Source organism: Nematostella vectensis, chromosome 2 (assembly GCF_932526225.1).
Source record: "Nematostella vectensis chromosome 2, jaNemVect1.1, whole genome shotgun sequence".
Classification (NCBI taxonomy): Eukaryota; Metazoa; Cnidaria; class Anthozoa; order Actiniaria; family Edwardsiidae; genus Nematostella; species Nematostella vectensis.
Window position 1 is genome coordinate 7345104 of NC_064035.1, and position 14194 is coordinate 7359297.

At 40.8% G+C, this 14194-nt stretch overlaps 1 protein-coding gene across 3 annotated transcripts in view; it reads right to left on the reverse strand.

Annotated features, from left to right (window-relative positions):
- Window positions 1-14194, reverse strand: part of LOC116619264 (integrin alpha-9) — a 31412-nt gene that overhangs the window by 16586 nt on the left and 632 nt on the right. For all 3 annotated transcript variants that reach the window (XM_032383872.2, XM_032383871.2, XM_032383873.2), the window contains exons 3-22: window positions 13071-13198; window positions 12396-12514; window positions 12076-12220; window positions 11035-11145; window positions 10713-10793; window positions 10354-10398; window positions 10130-10173; window positions 8733-8801; window positions 8224-8276; window positions 7959-8043; window positions 7667-7778; window positions 7167-7258; window positions 6948-7038; window positions 6821-6866; window positions 6078-6191; window positions 4675-4730; window positions 4204-4373; window positions 3568-3702; window positions 3164-3240; window positions 2758-2905 (exon numbers count right to left, since the gene is read on the reverse strand). In XM_032383872.2, coding sequence (XP_032239763.2) covers window positions 2758-2905; window positions 3164-3240; window positions 3568-3702; window positions 4204-4373; window positions 4675-4730; window positions 6078-6191; window positions 6821-6866; window positions 6948-7038; window positions 7167-7258; window positions 7667-7778; window positions 7959-8043; window positions 8224-8276; window positions 8733-8801; window positions 10130-10173; window positions 10354-10398; window positions 10713-10793; window positions 11035-11145; window positions 12076-12220; window positions 12396-12514; window positions 13071-13198 — 1921 coding nt within the window. The remainder of the gene's footprint in view (window positions 1-2757; window positions 2906-3163; window positions 3241-3567; window positions 3703-4203; window positions 4374-4674; window positions 4731-6077; window positions 6192-6820; window positions 6867-6947; window positions 7039-7166; window positions 7259-7666; window positions 7779-7958; window positions 8044-8223; window positions 8277-8732; window positions 8802-10129; window positions 10174-10353; window positions 10399-10712; window positions 10794-11034; window positions 11146-12075; window positions 12221-12395; window positions 12515-13070; window positions 13199-14194) is intronic.

A 14194-nucleotide genomic window follows, 5' to 3' on the forward strand; every position in this document is an offset into this window, starting at 1 on the left:
TTGTCCAATAAAGCTATAAAAAACTAGTGGTTAAATTTTAATTTATTTTCCTTGGGTCTTCCCGCATCGCAGTTTGGTAGTTAAGTTAATGGAAAAACTTCGGCTCACGCTTTTTTTGAACATGATCCCATGCAGGTTAAATTTTAATTTAATTTCCTTCAGCTTTGTTTTAGCATGATTCCATCATTCCAACCCGTTGCGCTAGCCCCAACCCAGCTGCGTAAAACCCTACCCGCTCATAAACCTGTTCTTGGCTTCAGTACGTGAACGTTAGGAATGTCATTTTGCTATACCATCTCAGTATACAATTTCATGTTCACGTAGCCATCTTCATGAGCGCTCTGGTGGCAACTCGCCAGGGCACCAACTCGTGATGATTGACGCACTCGGGAACACTCAGCGTCTCTATTCTCTCCCACGCGTTGCTTGCACGCTCGTACCGCACGTGCGCCGACTCACTCAATGCGTAGATGTAACCATTGAGCACTGCAACCGCGCGGGGAGAGGAACACACCGCAGGAAGAGGAGCAATAAGATTCCAAGAGCCATCAGCGGCATCATACACTTAACAAGCAGAGAGACGAGATGACGACTCGTAGCCACCTATGACGTACACGTTGTTATGGAGCACCACTGCGTCTGCGCGAGACCGCTTGTGGATCATGGACGGTAAAAGACCCCACTTGTCCCACATGGCATCGTAGAGCTCGACGCAACAGGTGGTGTGGGCATCACTGGTAATCCCGCCTAGCGCCATCATGGAGTCACGCGCTGATAAAGCGGAGAGACCATGCCGAGGTACACACAACCCACGTGATCTAACCCAGACATCACGTGCACAATCATAGCAATTCACCTGACCCGAGACCACGCCATCACGTAATCCACCAATCAGGTAGATCTTATCCGCGTGGAGAACCAAAGCTGAGCCCCAGCAGGGGTAGGCTAGGGATGACAACTGTCGCCACTCTGAGCTCTCTGAGTGAAGGCTCCAGATGTGCGTAGCGTCCTGCTTGTGGTTGCGTGATACGACATAAAGTGTCTTGTCACAAGGTAATACTCGTGCGACCCTCAGCGTGCGTGGGAATGCCGGGAGGTGTCTTTGGTTCAGCGTCTTGGTGTCAAAGCAGAGCAAGCAGTCGCACGTTGGCAAAAACGTGTAAACCCACATGCTTTGGGTTCGTGGCAATGACGAGATTAATTGCTGCTGGTCTAGAAACTTGTCACGCTCAGCTTGCACATTGATACTGTTACTTTCAGTGGCCATTTTAGTAAAATCCTCACAGTGTGCTGTCACACAAGCCATATTGTCACGCAGAACTTTAAAACCAGCCACGCTGTGACGCACAACATTGTCACTTTTAACCTAAACATAATCAGCTGTCACGCACGATAAAACGTCACGCAGAAGGGACTTGTTTTTTAGTTGTTCTTGCCCAGGCATGCACTTTAGTCTAACCACGTCCATCAGGATGGGTAGCTGGGTGCCGCGAGTCTGGAAGTCGTGCCCCATCCAGCGTGAGACCGCAGCAAGGATCTCCGACTCATTCTCTATCATAATGGCATCGCTGCTTAGCAGCTCTAGTAACTCCGCAGAGGTAACGTTCACAAACTCACAGCTAGTGCTGACTATTCGTGAGAAATTCGCGCGGATAAACCTATTCGCTTGCTTGTATAGTCCTTTTGATTCGTAGTCCAACGCTATTTCTCGTATTTTGAAGCAATTATCGATAGAAATAGCTGACGCCAGCATATCCAGACAAGCGAATCTAAGCGTGTCAAGAAGAAAGCAAGCAGCATCCAAGACATCAAAAACTGTGTTCATGTCAAGGGTTATTGTACTCGAATAGAAGAACTCCAACACTTTCCTCAGAGTACAATGAGACATAAAGTTTATCTCTATTGTTTTCTCAATGGATTTTTCATTCCACTATTGAACATGGACTCGAAGAAATGGCTGTTAGCTGCCAGAACGCACCGATGGGCTGGGAATGAATGAGAACCCGCTCGTAAGTGAACGTCGCATAATTTAAGGTCTCGAGGACGCGATGGCCGTGGCTATTGTTACCTCTGTACACCCTCTGGCCAGGTCTATGCCCTCGAGTCCATTCCATTCCTGATTCCCCAGCTTCCATTTGCTTGAACATGGTGCGCGGAGGTTACAAGAATTTGGGGAAGTTCTAAAGAGCGCGCCCACGCATCGGAGGCTTTTTTTAAGTATCTAAATGAGTGACGTCACAAATATCACTTCGTCTTCTAATTCTTTTGTCACATATTACAACACATTACAGAAAAATGAAAAACTCATATTATTTATCCTATGCTGAAAGAACGGAGAAACTAAGATTTGTTACGCTACCGTACTTGAAAGTTTCATCAAAACAAGAACAAATAAAACAAAACGATGGAGTTGCTTAAGTACGCTGGTTTGATGTCTGGTGATAGATAAGTAACGCGAGGTACGCTGATTTGAGTTGTGGTGAGTGCGCATATGATGTCTAGTAATAAGTAACCAGACCCTGTGTACTGGGCATGGCCTGTGTAGGGCCTGTGTATGGTCTGTGCGGGGTAACGCTCGTTTGATGTCTAGTGATAGATAACTAATGCTAGGTACGCTGATTTGAGGTGTGGTGAGGGCGCACATGATGTCTAGTAATAAGCAACCTGTGTACTAGGCATGCCTGTGTGAGCCTGTGTATGGTCTGTGCGGGGTATGCCTGGCTCAGGTGGATCAATGGTGTGTTTAAAAGTACTCACATCACTGGCACGAGGCCCAATATAGTCCAGGTTAGAAGGGTAGGTGATAACAGCTTGCGCCAAGTATGCCGCATCCGTGGCTTTGTTCTTGATATCCACCATTAGTGTCACCTCCTTGATCGTGCCTATGCGTATCTCCTTGTAATTCCTGCGAGATACAAGATGATACACAAAATGTATGATTTAATGTTTAAAATAACCAGCGGAATTTATCACGGTTATCATAAAGGCGATAGCGAAATAGATGATAGCTATAAATGGTCAAAAAAGGTGACAAGGGCTGCCCATTTGTGTCTAAGTATTGAGCCTGTGTGTAATAAGGTGTGTAATAAGGCGTGTAATAAGTCTGTAAACACATTATTAAAAATATGTTTTCAAAAACGTAGCATTTTATTTCCATACTTACTGGGGAATAGATAGTTGTCCTTTAACCGCCAAGTCTGGCTTACAAATACTCCCTCTGCATTCTTTCTGGAATGTGGCCTAAAAATTAGAGGAAAAGGTATGTTGGGTCTAGCTGTGCAAGGTAAATGCAAGAACTACTATGTTGAAGGTGCTCCACATTGCATGATGTCAGAAAAATTGCGTGCACCAAGTATCTTAGTCAACAACGGTCAGTATGAATATAAATAGCAACAATGGAGGGTACGTATTGTATGTAACCTTCTACCCTAAAGGCTTGCAATTATTAAGTATGTGGCATAGGTTCCTGGAACTGTAAGAACTGTACGTACCACTCCCTTCTACACTTAGGCTTGTAGTCATTAAGTACGGGTCATAGAGAGCCGGCACAGCAAGAACTGTACGTACCACTTCCCTGCTACCCTTAGGCTTGTAATCATTAAGTACTGGACATAGAGAGCCGGCAAGGCAAGAAGAGCTGTCCAGCGCGAACGATACATCAAAGGTTAGCAATCCAAGCAAGTCAAAGATCCGCTCAGCAGTCTGTTGGCATGAAACACAAATATAGAGCTATCACACCACATAATAACATGATGTTGCGAGAATGTGGGTTGTGACTGTGTGGTGTGTGCTTTTAGGTAATTCAGTAGACATGCCGGTTTCAGGTGACTATGCAGACTGTTGATGTAGGATGACTGTTTAAAATGGCTGTGCTCGGTGACTCTATAAAGCGACTATACTGGGCTGACTACTTTTGGTGACTGGCGGACAGTGACTGCGCACATAATATGTAGGATCACGTCAAAAGATGACGATCTTATGTATCTCTCTGATATATTTAGCCTGTATGTTAACTTCCTGAGTAGTGTGCCTCTGGTCCTTTGTATACGGTGCTAAAGGGACTGTCTGGTGTGTCCTTTTAGGTTATTGTGAAGATGCTATACATAGGTGTAGAGTGAGTAAGTTCATCATTAAGGTCTTTTGACTGTGTACGAGTACCATACGTAGGTATTTAGATTGTGTATGACTACACGTGTGGCATACCCTAAAGTGCACAGTGAATGGAGGCAAGCAGTACTCCGTCCTCTGCTTAGGTATGGTGTACAAGCCAGTATTGCTGAAGGACTTGTCACCATTTTTGTAGAAGTACATTCTACGCAAGTCATCTGAACCTTTATCTTTGTCCACTTCAACATTGTATGTGATATTCAAATCTATCAGGTTAAAGTCCCTCATCAGTGCACATTACAATACCTCGGAACATACTACCATACAAGGATACAGGTACATACCCAGGATTTGATGATGGGTGTTGGGGGGGGGGCAGTCAAAGTTATTATATGGATTTGTATTGATAAGCTTTCAATACGAAATAACCCTCTTCCTGGCGACTAAGGGGAGGGGGGTAGGTGCGCACACTCCTATGTTATGGCATTTCATAATTGGAGTTTTACATTACTGGCTAAACACCCGGAAAAGATGACAAACTCTAAGTCAATAATCGACTAGCTATACCTTGATCGTTTGTCCGCTTTTTGTCTTCGTACTTGAAACACGCAGTTACATTTAGACTGAAATAAAAAATCACGTGAAATTCATACGATACATCACATGAAAAAGTACACATTGACTTGAAGATTGATATATCTTATTTAGAAAAGAACTGGTGGGATTATCTTTACTATCATAAGCGCTACGTCTGTCGGGCGAACGTTTTTGATTGGTCGAGCGGTATGACGTCATCTACCTGCACAAGGTTTTGAACGAGAATTCTTGCAGGCACCATTGTCGAAAACACAGAAAAACATTCCGAAAACCCTGAGAAGTATTCTGAAAATTTGCTAACTGTGCGAGATATCTATGCATATAAACATGCCTGCCTGGAGATAAGGACATGAAGCTCTTCTGAAGGCGGTCCTTCGTGTGAAGAAACAAACAATGTTCGTCTGATGATGGGGAAAATCAGTGGAATTAAAATCGAATCGTGTTTTGACAAGTGTCGCCGAGAAAGCATAATTTTAGCCTGGAATAGCACATTCTTGGGAAGCTTATTGAAGTACTTGATTTTTGGCCATCTGAGATGTGTCTGATAATACAAATGATGATCTAGATTGGGTTGCTTGCGTTGAGAAAGTTTAGCAAAGACGTATGATGACGGGAAATCGATCCGGGGTATCGCTTTGACAAAGGAAAAGATTGCTTCGCTATGGAATTAAAATTTCTTCAAATGCATAAGAATTATGAAAAAAAGGCGTCATGTTATCTTTGTTCGCCTGAGATAAGAAAGAAGAGAAAACACATGAAACATTTTCCACATCTAGACATTGAAGCTGAACTGTATGATGATGAATTTGAAATCAAAGGTAAACTGTGTATGTTGAATTTGATTTCAAGAGATGAATAAGTATATTTAAAATTTATGAACTAAGCTGCTGAAGAATGTTGTATAAATACTTACAGTGATTACAAAGATCCCAATAATTATTGTGTTCTTTGTGTTTTTGTCTGTAACGATTAATATAGCTTAACGGATCCTGCCAAAAGTGAATCTAAAAATATTATTTTGAGAAAGCTCCACAGTAAGGTACATTAATTATCGTCACAAGGTGACAGCTCCTGTTCTTGTTATCTTAGAGAAATTATTTAAACTAACCAGGACTTGCAGCCGCTTTGAACTCGCTGCCACGCCAAGGGCTTTACTTCAAGCTACTAAGTTAGCAGGTCAAAGCAATGTTTCAGTGTTATTTCGAAATAACCATCTAAAAACAAAGGTTTATACAATCTTCACCAGTTTCGATCGCAAATACCGCAACAGCTTCCAAACATCAGCCGATGGAAACGGATGCTTTCTCACACGTGGTATTTTGCAAGGATGACAAAATGGCGGCTGAAAGAGACACTTCACTGAGTCCACTTACCATTTATGTTCCGAGTCATCATCCTCCCTGCATATTCCAGTATTGTTGTTTTCCAGTACAATACGGTTACTACTCAAGGTGATGGTGGATTCAACATCAATGATACGCCGTGACCTATACCCAAAAGAAACGTCACTGTAACTGTTGCTATAGTATCCATACTGCCACGGAGTACTACTGTGTATCTAGACGATTGTATCGCCCGATGACTTTTATATAGTCTATTTATACGTATGTCTTTTTGGTATTCGCGATAATGAAGAAACTTTTATTCACTATACAACGGCAAGATGCCGGAAATAATCACTTATCAAGCCCAATTTTTCATACTTCCAAGGAGTAATCTCATGGAATATTACTCCCGACCGCGGTGCAGAATAGGGAGTTATATGTCTAAAGGCGGATTTCGACAGCATGATTTAGTCGTATGCGACCTCCCTATGACATGTCTCAGCCCTGAATTACACACTACGACATTCGTAATCCAGCATCGTAGCAGAGTCATAGGCTGATTTACACTCTACAACTCGAGCTGTAGAGTCGCATACGACTAAATCTTGCTGTCTTTAAAGGGACAATTACAAAGGGAGGGGGGCAGAGAAAATGTGGCTTAAATTGGAGTTACATGTACTGTACATGATATTATTTGCTTCCCCCTGAAGAAGTTGGGGCTCTTTCTAAATCAGAGCGCCCCTATCCTCAGGACGACATAAAAAACTACCCCTAAAAGATATCACACTTACTTGAGTAAAACAGCATTGTTTGAACCATATGCCCCGATTGCCAAATCTATAATGACATTGAGAACGCCGAGTTTTATTGGGAAAAATAAATATGATGACATTGATGGAAATCGCATATAGAACATACCTGGGTAGCCATTATCGTCTACATCAAGTCCTCCGGATATCGACTGACCAAAGTTGCGGAGAGAAGAATGCACACTTGAGCCAAGAATTTTCTGAAATGATTAAGTCACACATCAGCATGATCAGCTGTTTAAACTTGTTCAAAGTTGGTCTGAAACAGCCTATTTTGACAGTCCCACAGCAGGAACTGCTACCCCTGAGTATGTCCCTGGCTTGATACCTGCTTGTAGTTGGTATCTATTCCAGAGGAAGATCCGTGGTATATATAAACTGCTCCATGTTCTCCCTCAAATGGCGCCCCAATTGCCACATCTGCAATGAGATATCACATCTCATCATATCACATCAAAGCAGATAATGGTGCTTGGTAAATAAGAATCACATGATAATGTTATCACAGCAGACAATGATACGAGGCAAAGAACGGCACAATAATTATAAACACAGCAGACAATGGTGGTTGGTAAAAAAAAACACATGATATAAACACAGAAGGCACTGGTGCTAGTGTTGTGTCACAATTCGTGGCAGAAGTAATAATGCCTCTTTTTAGAAAGTAGCCTTAGATGAGCGACATATTCAATGTTAAAACTTAAAAAATACATTATGAACAATAGGTCTATAAAGCAACACCAAACCAGATAATAAGACCATAAATTGACAACTAACAAACATAATATAAATTTATACAAATTTATCAGATCATTATATTGACTTTACCTAGGTATCCATCTTGATTGAGGTCCCCGGCATTAGCAATAGCTGAGCCAAATCTGGCACTAGGAGTCTTATCGCCAGCAAGTTCCATGTTGGACATGAGGTTCAAGGCACCCTGGCATAGTCAACAAATAGGGATTTTTAAAGAGGTGAAAAAATTGGCTCTCAAATCAGGGACTGTAAATCCCTTGTCTTCTCGAATAAAGATATCCCGTTTCTAACAACACTTTTTTGGGCTATGTAAAAGGACGACGACAACAATTTTGATAATGATCCTGGCGGTAACATCATTTACCCTTTTGTTGTTAAGGTAGACATACACTCGACCCTCGTCCTTAATGTTTGAATATAAGGGCGCACCAACCAGCATGTCTGAATACCTGTGTCAAAACGCACATACAATACAAACATGAAAGTAAGACTTTAGTATAGGAACATAAAGAAACCAAGAAATAAATGCAGACATGAGGTGCTCATGTAAATATGTCAAAGGAAAAAAAAAACACTCCAAAACAGTGTTGCAATTTACAATATGACAATCTTAATCTTTACAATCTTACCCATCATTGTTCAGATCAACTGAGCATAGCACACTTCCAAAGTAGCTTCCCATCTGTAAAATCACAACTGTTAAAAATAATTCTGAACCCACACCCCTGACCTCACATCCAGCACTCGCTGTACACACCCACTCTGCACTTCCAAACCCATGCTTGATGATTCCACCTCCAGGCTCACACCAATGCTTCTTTTACACACCCTCACAATTTGCAGATCGAGTACAGTATGCTTTCTTTGCCCATCCAATTCGCACCTTCACGTCAATGCCTACCTTCACACCTGCCTTCTGGCCACATCCATTCCTTGCATAACTGATAAATCATATATAGATGAAACAGCCCCTACACTACATAAATATCCAACACAGTCTTTCTTCTTCTTGGGAAGTTTAGTACCCATATTCAACCCCTGGCACCTGATTACACAAGTTTTAATCCACATCTAAACAGCTCCACCCTTGCCAGCCGTCAATCAAGCTGCCACACTGGCACTGTACAACCCCACTGACCTTGAGATTTTTAGGCTGGGGTAGAGCTGCGCTGACTGTTAACTGAGAATCCTTTTGGTAAATCAGCACCTGTTGAGAAAAGTCTGTTTGTCAGACCTTGAAAGGTGAACTCACCGTTAAAGGTAAAATAGAGAGCAATCACACTGAAAGTAGAGTAATCGCCCAGAAAGGAGAGGTAGAGAGCAATAACCCTGAAGGTGAGATAGAGCAATCATCTTGAAAGGTAAGGTAGACAGCAATCAAGAACTCTGAAAGTTGTGGCAGAGAGCGATCACACTGAAGGGTGCAGTAGAGACAATCACCCTGAAAGGTGAAATAAGCAGCAATCACCCTGAAAGGTGAAATAAGCAGTGATCACCCTAACAGGTGAAACAAGCAGTGATCACCCTGAAAGGTGAAATAAGCAGCAATCACCCTGAAAGGTGAAATAAGCAGCGATCACCCTGAAAGGTGAAATAAGCAGCAATCACCCTGAATGAAATAAACAGCAATTACCCTGAATGGTGAAATAAGCAGCGATCACCCTGAAAGGTGAAATACGCAGCAATCATCCTGAAAGGTGAAATAAGCAGCAATCACCCTAACAGGTGAAATAAGCAGTGATCACCCTGAAATGTGGGGTAGAGAGTAATCACCCTGAAAGAAGGAAGTAGAGAGTGATCGCCTTGAAAGGTGAGGTAGAGAGTAATCAACCTGAAAGGTGAGATAGAGAGTGAGGTAGAGAGCAATAACCCTGAAAAGTGAGATAGAGCAATCCTGAAAGGGTGAGGCAGAGAGCAATATCACCTTGAGAGGTAAAGTAGAGAGTGATCACCCTAAAAGGTGAGGTAGAGACCGATCACCCTAAAAGGTGAGGTAGACAGCAATCACCCTGAAAGGTAAGGTAGACAGCAATCACCCTGAAAGGAGAGATAGAGAGTTATCAGCCTGAAATGTGAGGTAGATAGCAATCACCCTGAAAGGTAAGGGAGACAACAATCACCCTCAAAGGAGTGGTAGAGAGTGATCACCCTGAAATGTGGGGTAGACAGCAATCACCCTGAAAGTTAAGGGAGACAGCAATCACCCTGAAAGGAGAGGTAGAGAGTGATTTCCCTGAAATGTTAGGTAGAGAGCAATCACCCTAAAAGGTAAGATAATCAGCAATCACCTTGAAAGGTAGGGTAGAGAGCAATCACTTTGAAAAGGTAGGGCAGAGAGCGATCACCCCGACGGGTGCAGTAGAGAGCAATAACCCTGAAAGGTGTCAGTCTATCATAATATATCATGTACAGTGTGGTAAAGAAACTTACAAAGTTAAATTCTTATATCGTTCAAGGTCTATTGTAGAGTTTTAAAACTCTGATCACTGGGAAGTGATGCAACCTTAGTGCAACAAGAACAAAGGAAGCCCTTACCTTTCCTTTGAGGTTCTCAGCTCTAGGTGCTCCACCTGCAATGTCTGTGGAAAGCGAAGAACAGCCTATGGTGAACTGAGAGTTGAGTTAAGTAGGTTCTGTCTATACTGTACCACTTTGTCTTCCCACACGGTCTGTCTGTCTGTTTCTTCAGACCACATTCTATCTGTCTGTCTGTTTGCACCTGTAGTCTGTCTAATTGTTGGTACATTTCTGTCACTTACCTGTTCTGTTCGCCTGTCCAAACTGACCACTTGTTACAGCATATCCTGTTAAAGAGACAAAAACCCAGAATAGAAATTAAAATAGATTATATACATGTCTGCATATTTTACCCTGGGAACCAGATGACCCTAGCTTCATTTCTTGTTACTCAAACCAAACGGGCACACAACAACTAAGGTGAACAGTGAAGCTTGGAGCCAATTGCACCAAAGGCATACTGTGCAATGCTTGAGCAATATAACAGATTGGTATGGTAGATCTAGAATTTCAGGAAAGTTTTGTAATTGAACATCTTTTCCTAATACATGCAAAAATATTTGCCATACGAGTAAATCACTAAATAACCAAGGAATCTCACCCATATAATACCCAATGTCAATCTGATCTTGAGTAGAGAAAGTCTGGTCACCGAACAATGGAGAATCTAATATAATGCCACCTTCAAAGAAAAAACAAGTAATTTAAAACAATGTCAATTTTGCTGTTCTGATAAAGCATCATCATCATCATTATCATCATCCATGGCCCGGATAGCTATTGCTAAATGCAGACAGCCATCATATAAACTATAATTTTTAATTAATTGAAAAAAATAAAATGGAAATAGAGAATGCTTATGTCAATTACTTTCTACCTTACAAATTTTGTTACTTCATCATTGAAAATCCAAGGTTTCTTACCTTTCCATCTTGTTATTCCAACTGCTCCCATTATGATATCCCGCTTATCCAAGGAGTATTCAGCACTTATGCCACTCTGGCAATAGCCAAAATAGTTATTTCCTTTCTTTTCTAAAATAGAAAAATAATAGTAAATCAATAAAAAAAACAATTATACCAAACCTGTAGGTTTTAACAACTGCATAATGGCTATAACAATAAAAGGTAATGTCATCTTCATCATCATACTATTAGGCCTAGTTTAAAGGCAGCATTAATGTAGCATAAAATTCAGCTGTATAAAACTACATTTTATACATGGTTAATTTGGTAAAACCATTTTACATGGCTGGTGATATTAAATTTGGGTTTGCCAGATAATACGCCTGGTTCAGCCACATAATACAGCTTACGTCAAATTGGTTTTAGATGTGGTACTGTATTATCCATGTGCTGTATAGAATGCAGCTATTATGCAAGTTATTGTAATGAATGCAAATTCGGCTATAAGACGGCATTGGTTTAAAATGCTGAATAAGGCTTCAGCTGAAGCATATGGAATTAAAAAGTCACACTGCATTTCAAGGAATGTGACACAAGGGTAGGTCATTCATATATGGTTCACTTTAGTGTCCCTTTACCCTAACAATTACAATAGTGAACCATGTATGACGGATCAACAGTGAAACTCACAAGACATATACTGCTGTCATTGTGACAGCACAGGCTCTTTCCACTAGCCCACTAGATCTTAATTATATATGCTTAATTCAGCATCTAAAACTGCTCTATTTAAGTCGACTAAAATTTGAATTTTGTACGGTGTAATGTTATTGAGGCCTTACACTTGTTAGTTGATGTTAACTGTATGGCAGCGCAGTGGGCCTTATATTGCAGAAGGAACCTCCTTTCCCCTTCCATTTTCTTATCATCAATTGTTTTCATCTATCATGCATTGCAGATTTGGATTGAAGCACTATTCAAACTTAAAGTTCTATTTTTTTTATTATTCACGCTCTGTAACCTTTATACCTTTATGATAAACCTGATGTTTTTACTTACTTGGCTTACACGGGCTGATGGGTGGTTCACTGAACTTGTCAAGTCTTGAGTTGATGTCATAGCATTTTCCTACTATCCACCGGTACTGTAGGTCCTTTGTTGCACTTGGAGGCATGCCACGGTAAGTATACCTTGGAGCACATGTCTTTCAGTGAAAACAAATAGAGTACAACTGTCAACATTAAACAAAAATAGGCAAGGTAATTTTGATTTGGACAATACATACATTTTGCACTGATGTTTAAATAGTTTTTTTTTTGTGGAAAATGTGTAAATTATCACGACTAAGAAAGATCAAATAACTAAATTCTAACACTTACCACAACTTTCCCATCTATTCCTGTGCTATGGAGACTCCCTCCTAACCACTGGCCTTTCTTCTCTTCCAGTTTAACGGTCTTTATAGTGTTGTCAATTGGAGCTTGCTCTGTTTCTTCCTCTGAGACATAATAGAAAATTTGCATTTTTAATTATGGGTGGATTCAGGAGTGCCAAAACGGGGGGGGGGGGGGGGGGGGGAGGAAAGGTTGAAGTAAGGGTTTCAAGAACAGGGGGGGGATTTTCTTATATTTCTTTTTTTTACTCCAAATATCAAAGAAAAAGAGGGGTGGGGGTGGGGCCAGTTCGGCCCACCTCCTAGATCCGCCCCTGATTAACATGTATACAGTATACTTTGACTATGCAAAATCAGTGAAATAGTAAGACTACCAGGGTGGGCTTACACGGAGCATACCCCCATACTCCTTTAAATAAATCAGTAAATATGATAAGATGTTGACTCAAATGCAAGAGAAAAAGTGTGAGTCTTTCTAAAATAGGGATAAGGCTGAGTTTAGAAAATATAGGAAATATTAGAAAAGCTAGGAAATATTATTGTTTGGGAAGAGATGGAAATAATTTTCCCCTGGGTGATGGAGGTGGAGGGTTGATTGGCTGGGGGGGGGGGGGGGGGTGATGAGGGGATCTGCTTACTAGAGCCTTACTAGAGTACTTACGTTTATTATCAATGTTCATCACTGAGCAGCTGGTTCCCCCTGTGCTGCACTTGAACACTGCACCGTATTCCTCCAAGATGTCATTGGCATCTGATCGGACATTGCTTTTAGGAGAGCCAACTAAAATCCTGAAAGTGATCATTGACAAATTCAAAAAGCAGTTCTTCCTCTAACTTTTCAAGAGAAATGGAGAAAGAGAAGGTGCTTATTCATATTATTCCTCTCCAGGAAGGCACTTATTTGTGGAGTTGCTTATTATTCAGGCAATTAAGGTATCTCTGGCATGAGATGGGGTGTTTTGCATTACATTTCTTTAATAATAAGTAAATTAGCATCTGTCCAATGTTAAGTTTTTTTCCATAAAGACCAAATTTCAAGGAGGATTTTTTTTCCTTGAGCAAAGAAAATAGAAATCATTTAGAGATAAAAAAGAAATTAAAAAGGTGCCTCGTCTGGGAAATGAAAAACTAAACAAACACCGCGGCGCTAATTCGAGCGTTTACGGTATGTTAATATTCTTTAGGGTGTCTTTAGGGTGTTGTTGTTGCTGCTGTAGCAGGATATTTTTTCCAAAAAATAAGAACCTATTTAAGAACCTAATTATCCTAATTTTTGTGTGAACCACCACTACAAGAACCTGTTCAAGCTAACTCACAAAAATATAGATTGTTACAAGTTATACGGCTTTCTACTGTACGTAAATAAAAGCCAAATTTAGAGATCGGACAGGGTCGGCAAGGATAGCCGCAACATATTTGTAATGCACTCAAATTTACATAATCAAATCATAAGTGTTAAAACCCACATACTTGACTGATTTACAACACAAAACAATATATTTGAATGTTAAATGAAATGTAGTCACGGCTATATACAATACTGTGGTCCTTAATAGTTATCAGTATACTACTCAATTTTAATTACTGTCAATAGACGTGATTTCTACACAGTAATTAAAATTGAGTAGTAAACTGTCTATAAAATGTGTATAAATCTTAGCCTTACAGAACCATTATAGCCTTGAATAAAGAGCTATCGCACCTACGAGAATAGCATAATAGGAAATGCCCCATTATGAGGTTAGTTTGGATTTGGGAGTGATACTCTAATACTCTAATGATCAG